A 26,558-nucleotide genomic window follows, 5' to 3' on the forward strand; every position below is an offset into this window, starting at 1 on the left:
AATCTTGTGAACGCTGTTATTAAACCTCAACCTGCCTGCCCAATCAAACTCCAACCCCTTTTGGACGGAGTTCACAAGGGGTGGGAGATTTTTTAACAGACTTTCAACCGGTTGATGTCTCTAATTCTGGTTCAATATTATATTTAAAATTGGTTCTATGGATTATTTCTGTGGTACTGCTATTCGTATAGAATAGATATGTAGCATGGCTGCTTTACTTCACCCTTAGAGTATCATTTGTTTAGACTGACACATTTGAAATTGCTTGGAGAATGCAGAACCATAGTAAATTTTTTTGCCCTCTAATATGTACTCACTAACTGTGTATTGCTAATTAAGCGTGTTGCAGTTTTGGTTGTGGGATTGCTGTTCATTCACTTGGTTCTGGTTCTTGGGAGGCTGTGCCTTGAGAACAGAGAAACAGTGCTAGGCTTTTCACTTGTGTCTTAAGAATTGTAATTTCTGTTTTGTGCAGGAGGAACTGGAATTTGATGCCTGCATCAGTCTTAAAAGCGTGGGATGAGGAAAAGAAATGGTAGGTAAATGTATTTCTATTATGTGATAATATTAGTTACTTGCTTGAACAAGTTCTCCACTCCCCCCTCCTCATTTTAGGCTTTGTTATATATAAAAATAGAGAAAATGTTCTGTGAGCAGGTGGGGTGGGGTGTAATCTCCCTCGCCCCTTATGACCCCACCTTATTGACTGTCTGATTCCCCTCTCTACATCTCAGCCATTTAATCCACTCTGTCCACCACTCTCCCCTGCTTGCTGCTCATCTCCCCCTCTCTGCAATTCCCTCTGCTGCTTGGTTCTGTTTTTTCTTCAGTGGATATGGATTCGTCGGAGAGAAGAATTAAGCTCTCTCTAGGGTTTGTGATAGCTTTGTATCTGTTGCATGCAAGAATTCACTAATAATGGTATCTGTTGCAGGCAAGAATAGATTCATCATTCTATTCCAATCTAATCAAGAATGGGAGAACGACCGGTTTGGGTATCTCGATTGAAATACCCATAAATATTATTTTTCATAGGTTTCATTGTTCTTGCTACGTTTTATCTCTGTTGGTGTACCCTGATGTTCTTTATAATGCAACCCACATCTTTCATTTCAGTTTAGTGATTGAATGTCGATGTTCTATCGATTCATCCACTTTTGCATCCTTCTTACCTTTCTACTTCTTCGAAACACATATATTCTTTGTCTTTGAGCCAGAGCTTATCAGGTCCTTCTTCTTCTTACCACCACACTTAATAGAATTTCCACTGCAGTTCTCTGATTTCTTCTCTATGCTGTTAACAGTCCCTACCACTGGTGATATGTTCATTACTATATCCTCAGATCTCCGGACTCTTTGGCAGTGATTAGGAACCCTTTCTTCGTCTAAAGCATCACTTCCTAAAAATAAATGCCAGAGCTTCTTAAAACCGACTCCACATTTTCGTAGTTTGAGTCAAAACTTGCCTCCTGAATGCATTTCTGACAGTTAACGGCAACAGCTCATCGTAGTATATATTGTAATTAGAACTGCAAGAAAAACACATTTGGGATCGCAGCAGAGGTTGCTCACTAGCCTGTTAAAGCATGAACCTGTTTTCCTGATCTCTTGTGCAAGCACGGCTCAAGAGTCATTCACCAGACGGTGTCCATTCTGTCATCGAGGGCCAAGAAGTGCCAGGATTCCCACTCAAGGATTTATGCTAAAGATTGTTTTCTTCAGACCCAAGTAACTCTTATGCAAGACGAGAATGATTTGGATTGTTTATATCCTTTCACCTCCTTGTTCAGTGTAACAGTGGGGAAGAGAAGAGGGAGAGAGATGGGAGAGTGTAACGGCGGGGGAGAGAGAGGATGCAATGGCTAAAGAATTGAACGTATGGGATTCTTTCTCCTCCATCCAATGGTCAATAAGGTGCTAGTGTAGGGGGTGTGGGAGATTCCATTCCACCCTGGCAGCTTAGAGAACCTTTTTCCATAAAAATAGCATATACCTATTCCATGGTTCTGTAAGGATGAACGGAAAAAGAATGTTAGAAATAAAAGTTGATATTTTCTGCCCTACTGTACTGCATTACACATGCAGACTACTGTCATGCTTAGTAATGCAATCATGTATGGTGATAATTGCTGCTTTTCCCCCGTATGTTTTATTAATTTATTGATAAGCAACAACAATATATAATTCTGCTCAGCATGTACCAAGGCCCTGTATGATTGGATGTAAATTACTGTAAAGTGAAATGTTTTAAGAAATAAAGATCAATATCATGACAGAAGCTAGAAAAATTGTAGATTGTAGTTAGATAGTGAAGTAAAAGTTTTTATTCTCTATACTTTTCTACACGAATCTAAGGAATTTATTTGAAATTTTGGTGACTATATGTAGTAAGTTTCTAAGTTATACAATTATTGTCAGTATTAGTTGAAAATTTTCCATTTTGTTTTTTGTTATAATTTTGGTTTGACTTATACGAGGGCGGGCCTCGGTGCAATGGTAAGGTTGCTCTATTGCAACCTGGTGGTTGTGGGTTCGAATGAGGAAACAGCCTCTCCGCAAAGCGGGGCTAAGGCTGCGTACATATGCCTCTCCCTAGACCCTGCAGTAGCGGGAGTCGCGTGCTCTGGATGCACCCTTTTTTGGGTTACCTTATACAACATTTTACATCCAACCTAAACATTTCTTTCTCTTACAATGGTTAAGGTCTTTCCATGTATGTTGCTTACCTTGCCATAGTTCAAAATCTCGCTGAGATCTCGGTAAGATCTCGGAAAAGTTGAGCTTCTCGAGACGAGTTATTATATGAAACAAAAAAATGAAAAAACTCTAAAAACTCGACCGAATATCTTGGTGAAATCTCGAATATTTCGAGAATCTCAACCTCCTCAGTACTCATAGAGTCATAGTATTGTATTGTTGGGACTTGGGAGTTAACACGTGGAAGACTAGGGTAGTAAGGTGTCTATGACTTATGTATTATTCATTGTACTTAGGTTGGGTGTCTATGTAATATGCATTGTGAACACTTCATTGTATCTTGTGGTTTGTAGTAGAAACTTTAAGTCTTTAACTATTTTTTAAATAATTATTCAATATGATGTGCATAATTTACTTGTTTTACTTGCCAATTATGTCTCATATCATTCAAACAATATGTAGAATGGGCAATAGTACATTAAGGATTCGGCCTTTACTGCCAACCAAGGGTGCAAATCCAAAAACCAAATTGGGTGTTTTTTTAACCCCTTTCAATTTGAACCTTAAAATACGTTTATTAAGCCTAAAACAAGCTTACCTTAAAGTTTTGGAGCCAACTATGGCCATATGCCCACCGAAACATAATTCCGAAACATAAAAAAAATAATACACTGTCTCGGCGAGATCTCGAGATCTCGGAAAACTCGACCTGGTCGAGAACCTTGTACCTTGCAACATTTCTTTTTCTAACCCGCACCCCAAAAATAAAAAAGTAATTAACTCGAGTCCTTTTTCAATTTTTGGTTGGAATTGAAGTTGAAAAGTTTGTTGATTTTTACTTCACTTTGGTTCCAATCTAACCAAATGGACCTTGAGCATTTTATAACATTGATAGTGTATCCACTTATTTTACTCGATGAGAACAGTATCTTGGCATGATTCCTTGAGATCTAACTTTGTCAAGTTATGTTTTAGCGAGGCTTACCTAGAGATTTTTGCAAAATTGTAGATGCATTTGATCGATTTGTGGACAATTATGCCCTACTTGTTTGCAGGGGAATATGGGGTGGGATAGTTATGGATGTGGGGCCCATGTGTAGTGGGGTGAAATAACAGGGAAAGGGAAGAAGGGAAGTGATGGGAGAATCATTGTAGCATTCCTACCCATAATGTTTGGTTGGATGGGTAATGTAGAACTGAATTTGAATAACCAAAACAGTACCAAAAACAGAATCAAAACAGAGAATAAAATCCAGATTTAGGTGAAATCAAATAAATCACAATCAAGAGCTCAGATGGTCACCAAACCCAAATCGAGTTCAGTAAAAAGAGTAGAACACTTGCTGAAATTTTTAGGTCGATCCAAGGACTAGATCAGAAATTATGAGTCAATCCTAGTAGCACTAGGAGGGGGTATGGTATAACAGTAAATTTACCATTCAAAATAGGATTTCGAAAAGAGGAATATATAGATCAATCGATTCTGAACATGGACAATGAATCTCAGCAGTAACAAATTAATAAAATCAGAAATCGACTCAGAATTGTGATGCACAGAACAATAGTTGAGAGATAAGGGCAGACTGGGAAATTCAGTATAACTCCAGATTGGTAGGTCTGATCTGGAGCAAATGCTGATCAATAGCTTTCTTCAGGTTGAAGACAATTGATCAAAATTTGAAGGGGATCTATTGGCCAGTTTTTCTTGGTTGAAATTTATGTAAAAAACCCTTGCGTATGAATCCCTGATTCAGAATACTAGTTGCAGAAAACTAGAATAGTACTTATTAATGGAGAGGAAGAAGAAGATAGCAATAAGAGAAACATTCGGGCTTCACACCACAAAGTGGTTGAAAGGATTGAAAACCAACCAGCCTTGATCATACACAAGGTTTCCTAATCAGACACAAGGATCTTCACCAATGGAGTAGAAGAGCTGCAAAAGGTTGTCATTAATCAAAATTCGTGTACAATGCTGAACCCCTCATAAACTTAATTAGAAAACTCAAAAACAGACTTTGACACTAAAAGGGAAAGGCTTAACCCAATCCTTAACTAATAAGATAACCTAAACTGACAAGGAAACTGACTCAAAACAGGGCTGGATTTATAAAATCCTAATCAAACCTAACCTTAATAACAATTAAAATAAAAAAATAAAGACACTAAGTTCAGTAATCCCATAATTCTAGCCTCTACCCATGTTATAGGCCCATTACAATGAATACATATGGGATCAATGGCCAACGCATACATAATCCAACTCAAGGATTTTTTCTAACAAAATAAGTCCATTATATGATTTATTTGCATCAATCCTTCCTGGCTTGAAAAAACTCGACCTCGAGTTTTGCAGTGACGAGGGGGAAACATGTGAGTAGCAGCTTTGACTATTCCCAAACAAAACTCTGGTGATTTAGGGACATTAGGAATAAAATCTTCAACCCTGGGAGTTTTCTCTTCAAATTAGTGAGGTGGAATCACAAACTCAATAAATTCTCCGATGGTAAGAATTGCATCAGGAGTGGTGACTGCTTCATGCGGAGTGTACTCGAAGCCTTCCTTAATCAGGACCTCGTCTGATACTACCGCTTTAACCATGTCTTCATCAACCTCTGTAATGCAATCCTCAATATCAGCAACCTCTGGTTGTTGGTCATCTGTCTTAAAGTCTTCAAGCATTACCTTTTCATTGTCATTGCAGACTTCTTTGATTTCTTATCTTTACCTTCAAATTTAGGCTCTAGTTCTTGGAGTAAAGGGAAATCTTCTACCTTACAAATAACTTGATTTTCACCTTGAATCATTGATTCCTCTATGATTGCTGTCTCCTTTCCTTCACAATCCAAACCAAGCTTTTGTAGAAAAATTGGATTCTCCTTTTCCGGCTCATCCAAAGTAATAAGCTCTTTCACTTTAACTATTTCCTTCATTTCTTTTGTTAGTTATATGTCCAGAATACTGTAGGGGTATTTTGGACCTTTCTTCTTTCTTAGTTGTGTTTATTATTTCGTTTTAGTCCCACATTGATTTTGTAATCTTTTTTATTCATTCATTATGATTATAAATAGAAATGCTTGGTGATCACATTGATTATCCAAGTCTTACCCTAATTCAGTCCTTTCTACATGGTATCAAAGCAGGCAGGGGTCACGGTATCGAGTCCCCCTGGGAGCGGGCAGGTGTTAAAAAATTATGGGTTTTTTACAATTACCATCCCAAAATCTTTCATATTTACTATTACCCCCCCAAAAACTTTGAAACAACTGTTACCCTCCCCTGTTGCATATTAATAACTAATCGCCCCCCCACTGCTGCACTGCATCGCTGGGGTTAGTCGTGATAGTGTGCCGTTGTCACGGATTTTTAAGACCAAAATGCCCTTTTTGGGGTGGTAATTGTAAAAAACTCCCACCCCATCACCACCGTCCCTTCTCCTCCTCCTCCTCCTTCTTCTCCTTCTTCTTCTCCTTCTTCTTTGAGTTGCAGAGGCACCAAGCCAGCGTCAACGCCATCGCCTGAGCTCCGCACAGTTCTTGCCACATCTCCAAGACGGAGAAGACGTTAGATCCAATCGATAATATTATTTGAAGGAAATATGTAGTCCAGACTCTCTCTCTCCTATCATCTCTACTTCGGATTTTGCTTGTTTTCTTTTTGGCAAATGGCAAATTCGTGTTGCTACACTTATGCCCTTTTTTTGTATTTCTGACTATTTTCCAACACTTTGTTTTTCCCTTCTCCTTAAAACATTAAAAAACAATGGGAGTAGAAGAAGAAGCAAAAAGAAGGAAGGAAGGCGGAGACTAAAACAGAGAAGAAGAATAGCAAGCGACTAACATTCAAAAAAAGAAAGAAACAGAAGCAACATCATCAGCTGCATTGCAAAGACCTGGAGCTTTCAAATGGGTCTAATGCCCACGACCAGATACCCGAAGGGCGGCGGTGATGGAGTCTCTACCGGATGGTCGATCTTAGGGATATTTCAAGTCCCAATTTTTCCCATCCCCAGAGACAACCAAGGAACCCCACCCGCAACTAAAAACCATCTCCTTGAAGCAATCCCCTGTAAATCTCTTTCTTCTCCTGTATGCAAACCCACAGATAATCAATTTACAAAAATAAAGAAATAAATAAATAAATAAAGAACCAACCCAGCAACCCAAAACCCATCTCCTTGAAGCACTCCCCTGTAAACTGATTCTCTCTGTTTTGAATTTTTTTTCAAAGCCCTCTGTTTTTTAAGAAAGCTATTGTCTCCTCCCACCTCCGGCCTCCCTGTGTATTGTCGGTGGGAAGATGGAGTTTTTTGTTTTTTGAAAAGAAAAATGGAGTTTTTTGCATTTCTGTTCGGTTCCAAATCGGAAGAACCCAGAAAGCTGTTGTTCCAGATCCCAAAGATTCAAGGGTCTTCAGGTTGAGACAAATGACTGTAGAAAGAACCCAGAAGACAGTTGTTCCAGATCTTAGAGATTCAAGAAGAAACCTCAAAGAAGAACTGTGTGGAGCCCAGGCGATGGCGTTGACGCTGGCTTGTTGCCTCTACAACTCAAAGAAGAAGGAGAAGGAGGAGGAGGAGAAGGGACGGTGGTGATGGGGTGGGAGTTTTTTACAATTACCACCCCAAAAAAGACATTTTGATCCTAAAAAATCCGTGACAACAACACACTGTCACGACTAACCCCCGCCGTTACGGGTCTGTAACGGTGGGGGCCAGTTAGTTATTAGTATGCAATAGGGGAGGGTAACAGTTGTTTCAAAGTTTTTTTTTTTTGGGGGGGGGGGGGTAACAGTAAATATGAAAGATTTTGGGGTGATAATTGTAAAAAACCCAAAAATTATTTATCCACCAGTGTCCCCATTTGGATAGTCCGCCGTGTTAGAGCTCCTGTATAATATACATATTGTTTTCTCTCTCCATCTCTCTCGGATTTCTCCTCTCCTTTCCCTCTCTTCTCCCTTGTTCTCTATTGTCACATACGGCAGCACTGATGAGGTGGTCATACGATCCAGTTGCTGCCCCCATTACCTCATGAATGATATTTAATTCTTCTCGATAAGAACCAGCCATTGCAGCCTGCGGAAATTGGAGCTTCAGTTTTTTTTTTTTGGGATTGCTTCTACTACTCATACAAGGAATCAACTCCACTTTTGAAGACCACAACCTGTCGGCAGTATTCCCTATTGGTTCAAGTTCTTATCTCAGTTTTACAGCATTGTTTCAAGGCCTCCTAGGATCGATCTTCATCAAATCAGGGTTTTTTCAAAAACCCTGACAATTGTCGATCTAGGGGATTGGGCTCTCTATTAGTTCTGATTTTTTGCATGCTTCTTCTCCACTTATAAGGAGTCATTCGAATGCTATTTGGGCCTCCACAGTTCTGGATTTTTTTGTGAAGACTCCTTGAGATCGATTTCACCATCATCAAGGTGTTTTTTTCAAAACCCTGACAACTATCGATCTTAGGGATTGCTGCTGATTATTGGATCTGTTTTTTTTAGGGTTATTTCCTCCATTATAAGGGCTATATTGACTTCAGTTGGGGTTATAATTCTGCAGTTTGGTGCCTTCTTATTCCCTTCATCGATCTCAACAAATCAGGGTTTTTTTCAAAACCCTGACCAATATCGATATAGGGATCCTACCTTGCTGCTGTTTCTGATTTTTTAGGGGCTCATTCAGCCTAGTATTTGAAGACATTAGTGGACTTCTCTGCTGCCAGTATGGGTGATTCAGCCAACTCAACAGCTACTTCGGATCGTGATGGCAACAAGAAGACAGAATATCACAGTTTTCCACCTAGCCCTATTAAACTGGATGGCTCAAATTACCTTCTATGGTCTAGATCAGCCTCCTTTGCCATTGCTGGCCGTGGTCTCACCGACCATATTGATGGCACTAGTGTGAAACCCAGTGATAAAGGCCCTGCTCAGACTAAGTGGCTTGCTAATAATGGTGTTCTCATGTCATACCTAATAGGCCCTATGACTTCAGAGTTACAGCATAATTTTCTTCTTCTAAATACTGCCGACCAGATTTGGGATGCTTGCAAGGAAACCTACGGGCAGCTTGGCAATGATGCCCAAGTTGATGAACTTCGACAGAAGGTACTTCCCACTACTCAGGGAGATTTTTCTGTTTCCAAATACTATGCTACTCTCCGCAGTCTATGGCAACAGTTGGACCACTTCTCTGATTTTCACCCTACTACAATTGATGACATTGCTTCTTATAGGAAGCATGTGGATAAGATTAGGGTCTATGATTTTCTAGCTGGTTTGAATGTGGAATATGATCCCATTCGTGTTCAAGTGTTGGGCCACTTTTCCCATACTTGAACAATCTTATGCATTGGTTTCATCTGAGGAGAACCGTAGGGCTGCCATGTTGCACCCTCCTATTACTGACAGATCTGCTCTCAAGGCTGTTGCTACTCCCACTCCTGCACCTAGTTACACTGCTTCTCTTGGTGATTCTACTACAGGGACTATTGTTTGTGAGCACTCTCACAAACCATATCACACCAAGGAGAAGTGTTGGAAACTTCATGGGAAACCAGCTGACTTTGAAGCAAAGAGGGCTGCCAAGACCAAGACAAAGATAAAGACCAAGGCTCATCAGACTGAGACTATTACTACAGCCCCTACTATTGACACTGGTCTATCCCAGGATGATCTACAGGCACTCCTACGTATGCTGAGGTCTTCCGTTGCTACTGCCTCTACTACATGTGCTACTGCCAATTCTTCCGTTGATTCAGGTTCACACTTTGCCCGGTCAGGTATTCCTTTTGGAGGTCGTTGTGCTTCTGTAGCCTCCCATCCTTGGATCATAGATTCTGGGGCTACAAATCATATGACCGGTTCCTCTAGTTTGTTTCATAGATATTCTCCTACTTCTGGGAAGGACAAGGTCAAGGTAGCTGATGGTTCCCTTTCATCTATTTCTGGAAAGGGAATCATCAACTGCACTTCCTCTCTTCCATTAACTTCTGTTTTGCACATTCCTAATTTTACTACTAACCTTCTTTCCATTAGTAGTATTACTCGTGATCTTAACTGCAAAGTTACTTCTTTCCTTCTCATTGTGTGTTTCAGGATCTGGCCTCTGGGAAGACGATTGGATTGGGTAAAGTGCACGGTGGGCGGTACTTGCTTGATGATGGTCGCTTCTCTCCACCACCATTACCTTCTCCACTACACCAGAACTCCATGGTCTCTTCTGAACTCTACTAGTGACACTCTAGGTTAGGTCACCCCCCTTTAGGAATTTTAGCACATTTATTTCCTAGTTTGGTCACCCTACATACTAAGGATGACTTTTTTTGTGAGGCGTGTGTTCTGGTCAAACAGACACGTTCAAATTATCCTATTTCAAATAAAAGTTCTTCTTGTTTTCAGTTAGTGCATTCTGATGTTTAGGGCCCTAATCGTAAACCCTCTATTTCTGGCCATCGGTGGTTTGTATCTTTCATTGATTGTCATTCTAGGAACGCATGTGTCTATCTCTTGCACACAAAAAATCAAGTTTTTTCATGCTTTAAACACTTTCATAAAATGGTCCAAACTCAGTTCCAGGCTACTTTCAAAATATTGAGAAGTGATAATGGAACAGGGTATAAAGAATCACAATTTCAAATATATTTGGCTGACCATGGAATCATTCATCAGATTAGTTGTGTTGATACCCCTGCTCAGAATGGTGTGGCAGAAAAGAAAAACCGCCACTTGTTAGAAATGGCCAGAGCATTAATGTTTGCGAGGAATGTCCCGTCTCAATATTGGGGGGATGCGGTTATCACGGCAGCCTATCTCATCAATAGGCTACCATCTCGGGTCCTTCACTCCCGTAGCCCCTCTGATATTTTGATTGGTAATTCCTCCTTTATTGTGCCTCCTAAGGTGTTTGGTTGTGTGTGTTATGCTAGAGATACCAAATCTCCAGGCAAACTTGAACCTCGGGGGTTCCGTTGTATTTTCTTGGGTTATTCTCCAACCCAGAAAGGCTATAAATGCTACTGTTAGATATATGGCCAGAATACCGTGGGGGTATTCTGGACCTCTTTTCTTTGTTTTTTTTATTAGTTTTGTATTATGTGGTTTAGTCCCACATTGCTACCATACAGATGTGTACTGTTTTATTACTCTTATAAATAAAGAGTGCTTGGGATGAATAGATCATCCAAGCTTTCCCTAATTTTAAATCTGTCCACATGGTATCAGAGCAGATTTCGAGTTAAGGACAAAACCCCTCCTTCGAATTTCAGTTTTCTTCTCCCTCTCTCTTTCGATCTTCTTCTCTTCTAGTTCTCTCTTTCTTCTCCCTTGTTCTCCATTCCCATATAGGGCAGCACTGATGAGGTGATCATACGATCCATTGCTGCCCCCATTACCTCTTTTATGCACTATAATTCTGCTCGATAAGGACTGCCAAGCGCCTGCGATATTGGATCTTCAGTTTTTGGAGCTTGCTTCTACAACAACTACAAGGCATTAACTCCTTCCTTTGAAGACCACAAACTGCAGCAGGATTCCTTTTTTATTGGTTCAGTTCTTATCTACAGATTTGAAGACCTCCTTGTGATCGATCCTACTATCACAGGGTTTTTTGCAAAACCCTAACACCTATCGATCTTGGAGTTGTTGCAGCCCAGTGTTCTTGATTTTTCTGCAGGCTGTTTCTTCCAGTATAGAGGGTTAATTGACCTCAGTTGAAGCCACTTTTCTGCAGAATTTTGGACTCCTTATTATCCTCATCGATTTCAGCAATTCAGGTTTTATCAAAAAAACCCTGACATTATTGATATAGGACTCTTCACTGCTGCTGTCTCCGATTTTTGGAGTTAGTTCAGCCTTCACGAAGACATTATTGGACTTCTTTCTGGCAGTATGGGTGACTCTCTCGATTCTTGACTACTTGGATCAGCCACCTACCGATGGTCACCACAAGTGAGTACCACGCTTCACACCAAATCCTATTAAACTTGATGGCTCGAATTACTTTTTATGGTCCAGATCTGCCTCTTTTGCCATTGCTGGCCGTGGTCTCACCAGCCATATTAATGGCACTAGTGTTCAACATACTACCCCAGGCCCTGCTCAGGACAGGTGGCTTGTAATAATGGTGTTCTCATGTCCTACTTAATTGGTTCAATGACTACAGATTTGCAGCATAACTTTCTTCTTCTAGACACAGCTGCACAGATTTGGGCTGCTTGCAAGGAAACCTACGGGCAGCTTGGCAATGATGCCCAGGTATATGAACTTAGGCAAAAGGTCCTCCATACCACTCAAGGTGAACTTTCAGTTTCGAAGTACTATGCTACTCTACGCAGTCTGTGGCAGCAATTAGACCACTTCTTTGACTTCCACCCGTGTATAGTTGCTGATATTGCTTCCTATAAGAAGCATGTGGACAAGATCAGGGTCTATGATTTTTTGGCTGGCTTGAATGTGGAGTATGATCCAATTCGTGTTCAAGTGTTGGGCCATAAGCCTTTTCCCACACTCGAACAATCTTATGCATTGGTTTCATCTGAGGAGAACCGTAGGGCTGCCATGTTGCATCCTCCTATTACTGATAGATCATCTCTCAAGGCTGCTGCCCCGGCCCCTTCTGCACCTAGTGGCACTGCTTCTCTTGGTGATTCTACTACAGGGACTGTTGTTTGTGAGCACTGTCACAAACCCTATCACACCAAAGAGAAGTGCTGGAAACTTCATGGGAAACCGGCTGATTTTGAAGCTAAACGGGCTGCCAAGACAAAGACCAAGGCCCATCAGACTGAGACTGTTACTGCAGCCCCTACTACTGACACTGGTCTATCCCAGGATGATCTACAGGCCCTCCTACGTATGCTCAGGACTTCCGCTGCTGCTGCCTCTACTACATCAGCTATTGCCAATTCCTTAGCTCCTTCAGGTTCACACTTTGCCTGGTCAGGTATTCCAGTTGTAGGTCATTATGCTTCTGTGGCTTCCCATCCTTGGATCATAGATTCTGGAGCTACAGATCATATGACCGGTTCCTCTAGTCTGTTTCACAGATATTCTCCCACTTCTGGGAAAGATAAGGTCAAAGTGGCTGATGCGTCCCTTTCTTCAATATCTGGAAAAGGACTCATCAACTGCACTTCCTCTCTTCCCTTGTCTTCTGTTTTTCATATTCCTAATTTTACTACTAATCTTCTTTCCATTAGTAGTATTACTCGTGATCTTAACTGCAAAGTCACTTTTTTCCCATCTCATTGTGTGTTTTAGGATCTGGACTCTGGGAAGACGATTGGATTGGGTAAAGTGCATAGTTACTGTCACACGCTTGATGACGGTCGCTTCTCTCCACCACCATTGCCTTCTCATTGCATCGAACTCCTTGGTCTCTTCTTGAACTTTACCGGTGGCACTCTCGGTTAGGGCACCCCCTTTAGGAATTTTAGCTCATTTATTTCCTAGTTTGGTCACCCTACATACTAAGGATGACTTTTTTTGTGAGGCTTGTGTTCTGGCCAAACAGACACGTTCAACTTATCCTATTTCAAATAAAAGGAGTTCTTCTTGTTTTAATTTGGTACATTCTGATGTTTGGGGCCCTAGTTGCAAGCCCTCTATTTCTGGTCATCGCTGGTTTGTCTCTTTTATTGATTGTCATTCTCGAAACACTTGGGTATATCTTTTGCACACTAAAAATCAGGTTTTCTCATGTTTTCAGCATTTTCATAAGATGATTCAAACTCGGTTCAGGCTACTCTCCAAATATTGAGAAGTGATAATGGAACCGAAGTTCTATGAATCACAATTTCAAAAATATTTGGTGATCATGGCATTATTCACCAAACTAGTTGTGTTGATACCCCGCCGAATGGTGTGGCGAAAGAAAAAACCGCCACTTGTTGGAAATGGCCCGGGCTTTGATGTTTGCGAGGAATGTTCCTTCTCGGTATTGGGGGATGCGGTTCTCACGCCGCCTATCTCATCAATAGGCTCCCTTCTCGGTTTCGAATTCCCGTACCCCTCTCGATATTTCTTGGGCCATTCCTCCTTTATTGTCCCTCCCGAAGTATTTGGGTGTGTGTGTTATGCTAGGGATACCAGATCTCCAGGCAAGCTTGAGCCTCGTGGGCTCCGTTGTATTTTCTTGGGTTATTCTCCAACCCAGAAAGGTTATAAGTGTTACCATCCCCCTTCCCGTCGTACCTTGGTGAGTATGGATGTTGTTTTCCATGAGACCCTTGCTTATTATTCTTCACCACCTCTTCAAGGGGAGAGTTCTAGTGAAGATGTGCCCTTTATGATTCCTCCACTAGAGATTCCTCTGGCTGCTGTCCAGCCTCCTTTGACGGCACCCACGGCTGCTGCCCGGCCTCCTTTGACCGATGCCCAACCTCCTTTGGATGATGTCCAACCTCCTCCGGCTGTTCCTCCCTCACCTAATGGGAATCCTTTACAGGGGGAGACCATAGAAAATAGTGTTGTTAATGTTCCTATTCAGGGGGAGCTGACTCCAGTCCAAAGAACTATTGGTGAATTTCAGAAGAGAATTGACAACTCCAACATACTCACCTACACAAGGGGCAGAACCAGTTGCAATCCACTTTAGCACCAATACCCATCCAATTGCCGGCTCCAGATCCAGATCCTCCATCTCCTGGTAATCCCTCTTCTTCCGACCTACCTATTGCTCACCGCAAAGGTACTAGGACTTGTACTTTACATCCCATATCTCGGGTTGTTTCTTATAGTTCTCTTTCTCCATCTTTTCGTGCTTTTGTATCTTCTTTTTCTTCTGTTTCGATTCCTAAAACTTGGCAGGAAGCATCTACAGATGGAAAGTGGAAGGCAGCAATGTTGGAAGAAATGAGAGCACTACATGAAAATAATACATGGGAGCTTGTGACTCTTCCTCCGGGAAAGAAACCAGTTGGATGTAGATGGGTCTTCGTGGTCAAACAGAAGGCTGATGGTTCTGTGGATCGATATAACGCACGTCCGGTTGCAAAGGGGTTCACTCAAATTTATGGAGTTGACTATCAGGAAACCTTTGCACGCGTGAGCTCAATCTTGTTCGGGTGCTATTATCTTGTCTTTGTAAATCTTGGGTGGGATCTTCACGAGTTAGATGTAAAGAATGCCTTCCTCCATGGGGAGCTTAAGGAGGAGGTATATATGGACATTCCACCAGGCTTCTCGATGACAGGACCAGCGAGGTTTGTAGGTCGAGAGCGTGCACTTTATGGGCTGAAAGCGATCCCTAGGGCATGGTTTGGCAGATTTCACAGGGCTATGATTTCAGCGAGGTTATAGGCAGAGTAATGCTGATCACACTTTGTTTATCAGACGAGTTGGTGACAAGGTAACTCTTCTCATAGTCTATGTGGATGATATTGTGGTCACTGGTAATGATGGTGATGCTATCAGGGATTTGAAGCTCCTCCTTGGCCGTGAGTTTGAGGTCAAAGATCTTGGTCCTCTGAAATATTTTCTGGGGATAGAGGTTGCTCGCTCTTCAAAGGGCATCTTTCTTTCTCAAAGAAAATATATCCTTGATCTATTGACTGAAACAGGGCTGCTAGGCTGTCATCCTTCAGATACTCCTATGGAAGCTACTACAAAACTTAGGGAGAAAGAGGGTGAGCCTGTTGACAAGGGTGTTTATCAGCGGTTAGTGGGCAAATTAATCTACCTTTCTCACACACGACCTGACATTGCAGTTGCAGTGAGTTTGGTGAGCCAGTTCCTGCATGATCCCTATTCCTCTCATATGGATGTAGTCTGTCGTATTTTGAGGTATTTGAAGTCTGCTCCAGGAAAGGGAATCCTTCTATCTCCCACGGGTCACCTTAAGATTGAAGCCTATACTGATGTCGATTGGGTTGGTTCTCCTGACAGGAAATCTATCTCTGGTTATTGTTCCTTTGTTGGTGGGAACCTTGTCACATGGCGTAGCAAGAAGCAGAGTGTTGTGGCCAGGTCCAGTGCTGGAGCCGAGTTTCATGCGATGGCCCAAGGAATTTGTGAACTTCTGTGGCTTAGAGGATTATTGCAGGATATCGGTGTTGCTGTCCATCTTCCCATGATGCTTTATTGTGACAATAAAGCAGCCATTAGCATTGCTCATAACCCTGTCCAGCATGATCGTACTAAACACGTGGAGGTTGACCGACATTTCATCAAGGAGAAGCTTGAGGCCGGCCTCATTTGTGGTCCCTTTGTGAAGTCTACTGATCAACTGGCTGATGTGTTCACTAGGGGACTGAGTAGCAAGCTGTTTCATCCTATCTTAGTCAAGTTGGGCATGCATGATATATGCTCCAACTTGAGGGGGAGTGTTAGATATATGGCCAGAATACCTCCCCCGTGGAGGTATTCTGGACCTCTTTTCTTTGTTTTTTGATTAGTTTTGTATTATGTGATTTAGTCCCACATTGCTACCATACAGATGTTTACTGTTTTATTACTCTTATAAATAAAGAGTGCTTGGGATGAATAGATCATCCAAGCTTTCCCTAATTTTAAATCTGTCCACAGCTACCATCCCCCTTCCCACCGTACCATGGTTAGTATAGATGTTATTTTCCATGAGTCCATTTCTTATTATTCTTCGCCACCTCTTCAGGGGGAGAGTGTTGGTGAAGATGTAGCTTTCGAAATTCCTTTACCTGAGGTGCCTCTGGCTGTTGCCCAACAACCATCTTTACCACCCACGGCTGCTGCTCAGCCCTTTTTGGATGCTTCCCATCCAACTTTGGATGCTGCCCATCCTACTTTGGAGACTGCCCATCCTACTTTGGAGACTGCCCTACAACCTCTGGCTGTTCCTCCCTCACCTAATGGGAATCCTTTACAGGGGGAGACCATAGAAAATAGTGTTGTTAATATTCCTATTCAGGGGGAGCTGATTCCAGTCCAGAGAAGTATTGGTGAATTTCAGAAGAGAATTGACAACTCCAACATGATCACCTATATAAGGGGCAGATCCACCAGAGGGCAGTTGCATCCCACTGTAGCACTAGTACCCATCCAATTGCCGGCTCTAGACACAGATCCTACATCTCCTGGTAGTCCATCTCCTTCCGACCTACCTATTGTACTTCGCAAAGGTACTAGGACTTGCACTTTACATCCCATATCTCAATTTTGTTTCTTATAACTCTCTTTCTCCCTCTTTTCGTGCATTTGTGTATTCTCTTTCCTCTATCTCGATTCCTAGAAATTGGCAGGAAGCATCTACAGATGGAAAGTGGAAGGCAGCAATGTTGGAAGAAATGAGAGCACTACACAAAAATAATACGTGGGATTTTGTGGCTCTTCCTCCAGGAAAAAAACTAGTGGGATGTAGATGGGTCTTCGTGGTTAAACAAAAAGCTGATGGCTCGATGGATAGGTATAAGGCACGTCTGGTTGCAAAGGGGTTCACTCAGACTTATGGAGTTGACTATCAGGAGACCTTTGCACCAGTGGCAAAACTCAACACCGTCAGGGTGTTATTATGTTGTGCTGCAAATCTTGGGTGGGATCTTCAGCAGTTAGATGTCAAAAATGCCTTCCTCCATGGAGAGCTTGAGGAGGAGGTATATATGGACATTCCACCAGGTTTTTCTGATGACAGGACTAAGGGCAGGGTTTGTAAATTGAAGCGTGTCCTTTATGGTTTGAAGCAGTCACCTAGGGCCTGGTTTGGCAGATTTCATAAGGCTATGATTTCAGCAGGTTACAAGCAGAGCAATGCTGATCACACTTTGTTTATCAGACGGCTTGGTAACAAGGTTACTCTTCTCATAGTCTATGTGGATTATATTGTGGTCACGGGTAATGATGATGCTGCAATCAGGGATTTGAAAATTCTTCTTGGCCGTGAGTTTGAAGTCAAAGATCTTGGTCCCCTAAAATATTTTCTAGGGATAGAAGTTGCTCGATCTTCAAAGGGCATCTTTCTTTCTCAAAGAAAATATGTCTTTGATCTATTGACTGAGACAGGGCTACTTGGCTGTCATCCTTCAGATACTCCTATGGAAGCTACTACAAAACTTAGGGAGAAAGAGGGTGAGCTTGTTGACAAGGGTGTTTATCAGCGGTTAGTGGGCAAACTAATCTACCTTTCTCACACACGCCCTGACATTGCAGTTGCTATAAGTTTGGTGAGTCAGTTCATGCATGATCCCTATTCCTCTCATATGGATGCAGTCCGTCGTATTTTGAGGTATTTGAAGTCTGCTCCGGGAAAGAGAATCCTTCTTTCTCCCAATGGTCACTTGAAGATTGAAGCCTATACTGATGCCGATTGGGCTGGTTCTCCTGACAGAAAATCTATCTCTGGCTACTGTTCCTTTGTGGGTGGGAACCTTGTCACATGGCGTAGCAAAAAGCAGAATGTTGTGGCAAGGTCTAGTGCTGAAGCCGAGTTCCGCGCAATGGCACAAGGAATTTGTGAACTTTTGTGGCGTAAAGGATTATTGCAGGATATTGGTGTTGCTGTCCATCTTCCAATGATGCTTTATTGTGACAATAAAGCAGTCATTAGCATTGCTCATAACCCTGTCCAGCATGATTGTAATAAACATGTGGAGGTTGACCGACATTTCATCAAGGAGAAGCTTGAAGCTGGCCTCGTTTGTGTTCCCTATTGATCAGCTAGCTGATGTGTTCACTAAGGGATTGAGTAGCAAGCTGTTTCATCCTATCTTAGTCAAGTTGGGCATGCATGATATATATGCTCCAACTTGAGGGGGAATGTTAGTTATATGTCTAGAATACCGTAGGGGTATTCTGGACCTTTCTTCTTTCTTAGTTGTGTTTATTATTTCGTTTTAGTCCCACATTGATTTTGAAATCTTTTTTATTCATTCATTATGATTATAAATAGAAGTGCTTGGTGATCACATTGATTATCCAAGTCTTACCCTAATTCAGTCCTTTCTACATCTTTCTTTGATGGTACAAAGTGGAGCTCAACCTGTGCTTTAACATTGTTGATGTCAGACTTCCAACATTCCTCAACTTGCGAACTGAATTTCATTTTTTGGATGCTTCAAGTTGTCTTCAGCTTTGAAGGCCTTTTGATGGTAATCTTGTCGAATGGCGAACTTCCTTTGGATATGCTCTGGTAGGTACTTTTGCTTCAGTTCTTTTTTCATCTCCTCCCACATAGTGGGTGCTCTGCCACAACTTTCAAGCCTCCTTTCATAAGTTCTCTACCATTGTCATCAACCTTTCATTCATACTCCTCTGATTTTCATTCAAACTTTTCTAATCTGAAGTTAATTGTTGTAACATTTCCAATCCTCTATTCTAGGATCAGGTGGGTCTGGAGTCCTTGAGACAGTACCAAAACAGAATCGAAACACAGAATAAAATCCAGATTTAGGAGAAGTCATAAATCATAATCAAGACCTCAGATGGTCTCCAAACTCAAATCGAGTTCAGTAAACAGAGGGGTAGAACACTTGCTGAAATTCTTAGGTCGATCCAAAGGCTGGATCAGAAATTATGAGTCAATCACTAGGGGGGGGTATAACAATAAATTTACCACTCAAAACAAGATTCTGAAAATAGGAATATATAAATCAATTGATTCTGAACGTGGACTATGAATCTAAGCAGTAACAGATTAATAAAAGCAGAAATCGACTCAGAATTAAGAGATAAGTGCAGAATGGGAAATTTTGTATTACTCCAGATCGGTAGGTCTGATCTGGACCGAATTCTGATCGATGGCTTCCTTCAAGTTGCAGAACAACTGATCAAAATTTGAAGGGTATCTAATGGCCAGATTCTCTCAATTGAAATTTGTGTAAAAAAATCCTTGCGTATGAATCCCAGATTCAAAATACTAGTAGTTGCAGAAAAGTAGAACAATACTTACTTGTTAATGGAGGAGGAACATAGAGGAAGAAGATGACAGCAATAAGAGAAACACCCAGGCTTCACCCTGCAAGTTGTTGGAAAGATCGAATACCAGCCAGCCTTGATGGAACACAAGGTTTCCTTGGTCAGCCACAAAGATCTTCACCAATGGAGAAGAAGAGCAAAAAAAACTTCTTGCTAATAAAAAAATCATGTAGAATGTTGAACCCCCTTACAAACTTATATAAAAAACTCAAAATCAGACTTTGACACTATAAGGAAAGGCCTAATCCAATCCTTAACTAATAAGGTAACATAAACTGACTAGGAAACTGAAATAATAAAGGAAACTGACTCAAAACAGGACTGAACTTATAAAATCTGAATCCAGCCTGACTAAAACACTTAATAACAATTAAAATAAACAAATAACGATACTAACTTCACTAATCCCGCATGCCTAAAGTGAGGGTGGCAGAGTACTAATAAAGGATGAGGACATTGAAGAGAGGTGGAAAGAATACTTCGACAAGCTTCTTAATGAAGACTCCTTGAGGGTTACAGTTGTAGAAAGCGATACTATTCATATAGACACCTCTTCGCGTAGTTATGTACGCAAAATTAGGATGCCTGAAGTAAAAGAAGCTATAAGAAAGATGAAAGTAGGCAAAGCTCCAGGCCCAGATGAGATCCCAATTGAGGTGCGGAAGTACGCAGGGTTTTGTGGTCTATCCTGGCTAACCAATCTGTTTAACAAGTGACCACTTGGAAAATGCTAGATGAATGGAGAAGAAGCATTGTGGTCCCAATTTATAAAAACAAATGGCGGGAGCCTTGTGCATTAGGTACGACAAAAAAAAAGAAAGAGAGGAGCTATCCAGAGCTGCAATAACTATAGAGGCATAAAGTTGATGAGTCATACAATGAAGTTATGGGAGAGGGTTATTGAAACCCACCTGAGGAAGGAGACTACTATTTCGGAAAACCACTTCAGTTTTATGCCCAGAAGATCCTCGATGGGGGCAATTTACTTACTTAGGAGACTCATGGAAAGATATAGAGAGGGTAAGAAGGATCTCCATATGGTCTTCATAGACCTAGAAAAAGCCTATGACAGAGTCCCTAGGGAGTTAATTTGGAATATCCTTGAGGAGAGAAGGGTGTCATGTAAATACATTGACATAATTAAAGATATGTATGTTGATGTGGTGACTAGCGTTAGAACGGTGGGGGGCCAAGGCAGTGAATTCCCAATCTCAATTGGGTTACACCAAGAATCAGCCTCAAGTCCTTATTTGTTTGCGCTTATCATGGACGATCTAATTAGAGGCATACAAGATGAGGTCCCTTGGTGCATGATCTTTGCAGATGATAATATTTTGGTGGATGAGACATGAGCAGAGATTAACGCCAAAGTGGAACTATGGAGATCAACCTTGGAATAAAAAAGTCTTAAGATAAGTAGAACTAAAACCGAGTATATGGTGTGTAACTTTAGCAACTTCGTGTTGGATAACGAGGCGGTGATTATTGGTGCGAGAGATCCCTCAAGTGATTCCTTTAGATATCTGGGATCAATCGTAAATAAAGAGGGCGACATTGATGACGATGTTGTCCAGAGGATTAAGATAGGATGGATGGAGTCGAGAAGTGCGTCCGGGGTACTGTGTGACCGGCGTATCCCTTTAAAGCTTAAAGGAAAATTTTATAAGACTGTCATTAGACCAGCTATGATGTACGGTGCGGAATGCTGGGCTGTGAAGAAGTGCCATATAAATAAACTTGGTGTAGTAGAGATGAGGATGTTGAGATGGAAGTGCGGGAAAACTAGGAAAGATAAAGTAAGGAATGACCATATTAGAAAAGGGCTGGGAATAGCCAGCCCTTAGAGAGAGTCGTTTGAGGTCGCATGACCATGTTCAATAGAGGCCTTCAAATGCCCCAGTTTGAAGGAGCGGCCTGATTCAGTTTGAAGGAACCAAAAGGGCTAGAGGTAGGCCTAAGATAATCATAGGAGAAGTGGTGAAGAAAGACATGCTTAGCTTAGGCCTTGCTCCTTGTATGACTTCATATAGAGCTGATTGGAGAGCGAGGATCCATGTGGTTGACCCCACATGCTGTTGTTGTAAATTCACTCTTGTCTCGAGGTTTGGTGGGTCATTGTTGAGCAGTTATGATGCGGTTCGTTGCTAAGTTGGGTCGATGCCCTAGAGTTTGTGTCTTTGTTGTGTGCTTCGTTCCTTTGCCTTTATATAATTCATTTTATGTTTTTCTGGGATCCATTTAGCCGACCCCATCTAATTGGGATAAGGACTGAGTTGTTGTTGTTGTTGTAAAGTGACCCATTACAATGAAACACATGGGATCAAAGGTCCAAAACTTACATAACACAACCCAAGGCTTTATTTCATGATAGATAGATAGAGAGAGAGAGTGAGAGACCAGATTGCGTGAAGATTTATTAGAAGACTCAATTTTGACTATGCCGGGGGGGGGGATATAGGAGTTTAATTAGTTTTTATTTTTTATTAAGTTGTTTGTTTCTATTTTAGAAACCTTGCAAACTTAGAGTTTCTATTTTAGTTTCTTGCTTGTAATCCAAGTCTCAGCCTTATAAGGGACTTGCTATTTTATTGTTTCTATTTTTGGGCTCAATACTTGAGCTTACATATTGTAATCTGCCCATAGAGGCACCCCACGAATTAATGAAGTTGCTTAGATTGCTTTGTGCAAGTTTTGATTATCCTATTGTGAGGATGAAGGGCTAGGAGGCCTGGTTGACAGAGTTAAAACCCTAGGGCTGAGAGCCTGGTTGAGAGAGCCGAATTTCCCTATCCCCCCCTTTCTATCTTCTTCTCCTTCCTCAATCGATCTCCCCTGCTGTCACTACCTTGTGATTGTTACTAGCTGTTGTTGAGAACCTCTGGAAGACCAGAATTGAGCCTCCAATTAAGCCAAAGACTGCTTCTGCTGCAACCAATCAAAGAGAGGCCTTTCGTACCCTGCGGTTCTGCTCCAGCCTTGGTTTCTCCTGCAACTTTGTCCATCAAAATCTCAGCAACAAGAACTCTGATCCAGCAGAGGTTTGGAGGACTGATTCAGAGCACCAAAGGCTCCACTCGATCCCTGGTTTGAAGTTCTAATAATTCTCACTGGTTTGCAAGTTATCACTAAACCTGCTATTTTGGGATTCCCTTCATAACTCAGTCATCAGCCATCAGAATTGGCTGAGATTTGAAGCAGAGATTCTCCTCCATACAAGCACCACTCAACCAAAGTTTGGTTGCCTTCCACTGGCTGGTCTCATTGATTTCTACTTTCTAATTTTGTGACCTGCTGATAACTTGTGGTCTGGTCATCCTACTCTGTCCTAATTTAAAGGGTTTGCTGAATACCCTAGGACTTACATTCGACCTTGCTATCAGCCCTATTGAGTGGCTGGATTTTGGACTACGACCTAGGCCTTATATCTGAGTTTTGACCCTTGAGTAAACCCTGCTGTTGGGGTGATTTGAAGACTGCTGTGAATTATTGTGGGTTATTTGGGGCTAGATTTAACCCTTATCTAGTCTTACATGATTAGCTTAACTGACGGATGGAGGACGAGAGCAAAGGAAGAACAAGGAGATCTGATAACGGATTCGATGGAGACAGCGACGGAGGAGAAGATGGAGGAGTTCTTCGCAATCCTTCATAGGATACATGAAGTTGTGAGTTATTTCAAGAAGGGAAAGAGTGGAGGAGGAGAGGGAGAAACAAAGAAAGGGTCAGGGAAGGGATGGAACCCATCGTTCCAACGATTTTGAGGATTTATTTCATGGATCCTCTAGGATTTACGAATCAAGTTATTTACTCTTACTTAATGTGGAGAACGGATGGTGCTGTGTGGCATGATGCGAAGGATCGATTGAAAAAAGTTGTTCATCTGCTTTGGTTATTTAATTTGAGAAATATCAGATCCGGAGGGGATACCTTCATTTATTTTATTCTTGTTTTGGTTCCAGATTCTCAGTCAGAAGGTCAATGACGAAGGAGAAGGCAAAGCAAGTGAGAGAAAGACAGAGGAAGGGAGAGAAAAGAGCAATGGGGGTGACTGGAAAGTGAGGTCGTCCGATTTTGGTGGGACTTTGAAGGGGATGGGGGTGAAGGCACCCAACTGACAGGAAAACCCAATTCTCAGAGGTTGTCTGAGAACTTTTCCACCCCTACAATCCAAACGCCCCCCTTTCCAATGTTTTTGAAAAGTCTAACAACTTTCCCACCCCTTTATTCCCACCTCACCAAAATCCCTGCAAACAAACGGAGCCTTAGGGAATGCCCGTGTAAAAATATTGGGCATGCTCCTATCTTTGTGGTCGTTTTGATATCATCAGATGATTTTAATGATCTTTGTTGATCTAGATTGCTGTGAAAATTCTGATCATACATGGAATCTCAATCAATGATAGCGAATGGAATATCATTTGGACTTTGTTTATGTATTGTTTCAAAATACCAGACCAAGGAGGATTTGAAGATCTTGAGCATTTGCATCTTAATAATTTCCTTAATCTTTTTTTCCCCCTTGGTAAAAGAATTTCCTTATCGGAATTTGGGCAATTTAGATTTGAGTACTTCTTATTTTGTTGTTTTTCTTTAATCCATTCACTGTTCATACCAAAAAAATTCACTGTTAAGTTTTTTGTATTAACATTTTATTGGAAACATAATGGGAATTTAGTATTAACTTTATGAGAGACAGAGAGAGGGATAGGTATGCTAGAGGTATACCTTATGCTAGCACCCTATGTGAGATGTGTCTCTCTCTCTTCCAATCTTTGAAATGACTCCCTTACCCCTCAACGGGTGGAAGAGAGAGATAGACACATAGGGTGCTAGCATATGGTATACTGCTATGCTAGCATACCCAGCCTTTTCCCTGACTTTATAGTGGAATCATTGAGGGAATTAATTTCTCTCTGAATCGGGACAAGTATTTATGCATTAAGCTTTGGTTTGCAGTTAAATACCTTTTCTTTTGTTTGCATGACAATGGCTTATTAGAGGAAAATACATTGGTGGGGCTTAAGTAGGAGTTCAATGAGAAGAGAATAGGCTAAGGTTGGGAAGACCGAAGTTCTAGATGAGAGCTATGATGATGGGGGCTTCTCCCGGACAGTGGTTGCTGTAGGCCTGATATGCGGTCTCTATCTTCACTTCTGTGACTACCTAGAATTAAGATCTTCTGTGCTGCATGGTTAGTTTTTCCTTTTAATCCCAAGATTAGGTAATTACTTTTGCTTTCAATGGTGGAAGAGCTATTTAAACTCAAGTGTTGTTGTTTAGCTTCCATTGCATCGTGAGATTCTGGACTAGTCCTTGTTAAGGCCATAGCATTCATTCCCTTAATTTCTTCCCTAGTCTATATTGACATTAGAATACCTAGTAACAATTTTTCAAGAATGTCAATTCCAGTTGGCCATTATTTGTTGTAGAATCATCTATCTTTATTATTGAATACTACTACATACAAGCAATGACTTCCTCAACATAGGCAACTACTTACCGCCTTACCGGAGTAATAGTCAGTATATTGGTTCATTAAGAAATGCTTGTTTCCTCTAATATTACACGGAGTTATTTTGTCATACCGATACTTAAATTGTCTGCATCATATTAATCATATATGTGCCTGCCTCTGACGTGGTACAAGATGTTCAGTTCAATCCCTCTGTAAATGAAATTCTTTGTGTCATCAGTATCCATTTGTAGCATACCGAAATTCACTAGCATTTCCATTTCTCATTCTCAAAATCTACATTCCATTGAATTGCAGGAGATTGGCTTCATTGGGGATCCCTTGTGGCAAAGATTGGATGAGTCTTAACTTCGATGGTGTTGCCAGGGAAATCTAGAAACTGTGACTTCTGGGTGCCTTCTGTATACCAGTGATGCTTATTTCTTGGTGCACTCTTGCCTGATGTTTTGCTTGTTACGATGGTAGTGTGGGAAATTAGATATATCATGGTTCTTGCATGTTGGAAACGATACATGAAAGTGTTGCTTTAAGGGGAGCTTTTTTTTAACTCACATGACTACCCTCCTTAACCTATACTAGATGGTTCCATGGGCATTGGGATCTTGTAACCTGCTGATTTTTCCAAGATTGGCTGATAACTGATAATATGGCAAAGTCCTGGAACGGGTTACTTGTATAGCAGTAGCTGATTGTGACATGTTAATTTCATTTCTTGCTCTCTCACTTTTTGTACATTTCGTTTTTCCTGCAATAAATTTCCTCTTACCACACTGAAATAGAAGATCAAATTGTTTTGTTATAGTGGATACTGTTCTATCTATGCTCGTATATGCATCATCATATCTCAGTTGTTTGTGAGGACGAAACAATGCAGTGCTGATACATTTACAAAATGTTGTATTTAAAACTCTTCTTCCTGCATGTTCTTATGGGTATACAGGGACTATTTTAATGGTCCGAGACGCAGGGTCGTAGTCATACACTCGTATAATTTATTAGACAACTATGCACAATCGTATGAAATAAGTACAATATAGCAGTTGTAGTTGCTGGATAACAAATACAAAGCTGATGGCTATTATTTTGGATTAATTTTTCCTTTTAATTTATTTTCAAATTAAAATCAAAATGAAAGTATGACAAAAGTTGAACAAAGATTTGCTTGATTGCCTAGAAATGTAGTAGAGTTTTCTGATGTAAAAACACAGGAAACAAGTGAGATTTTTTATAATGGGGCTGATACTTCCCGGTGTTTTCCTGTGGGAAGTTAACTCGGCATACTGGAACTCCTCAAAGATCCTTAATCCAGGATGAGTCAAACGACAGTGACTGCAAGTATAAAGGTGGAGAATTCTCGACCTGACCCAACCTTATGAATCATGATTGGGACCAAATTTAAGTTGTTTTTCTTCCTTCTTCAAACCCACTTTTCCCTACCTCTGAGATTTTCACACAATGAGCTCAGCAACACAAATCCAAGCTGCCAAATGCTAACCCGTCTAAA

General features: G+C 41.2%; 1 protein-coding gene across 2 annotated transcripts in view; it reads left to right on the top strand.

The window, feature by feature from the left end:
- LOC122657519 (cryptochrome-1-like) overlaps positions 1–25,856 on the top strand; it is a 30,723-nt gene extending 4,867 nt beyond the window's left edge. Inside the window, exons 5-6 of one of the 2 annotated variants that reach the window (XM_043852254.1) lie at positions 476–535; positions 935–1,399. In XM_043852254.1, coding sequence (XP_043708189.1) covers positions 476–492 — 17 coding nt within the window. In that variant the 3' untranslated portion in view covers positions 493–535; positions 935–1,399. Of the gene's footprint in view, positions 1–475; positions 536–934; positions 1,400–25,420 lie in introns of those variants that run through there. The other variant, XM_043852245.1, reaches the window with a different exon arrangement.
- Positions 25,857–26,558: the final 702 nt, after the last annotated feature.

The sequence above is a fragment of the Telopea speciosissima genome, chromosome 1, assembly GCF_018873765.1.
Source record: "Telopea speciosissima isolate NSW1024214 ecotype Mountain lineage chromosome 1, Tspe_v1, whole genome shotgun sequence".
Taxonomy (NCBI): Eukaryota; Viridiplantae; Streptophyta; class Magnoliopsida; order Proteales; family Proteaceae; genus Telopea; species Telopea speciosissima.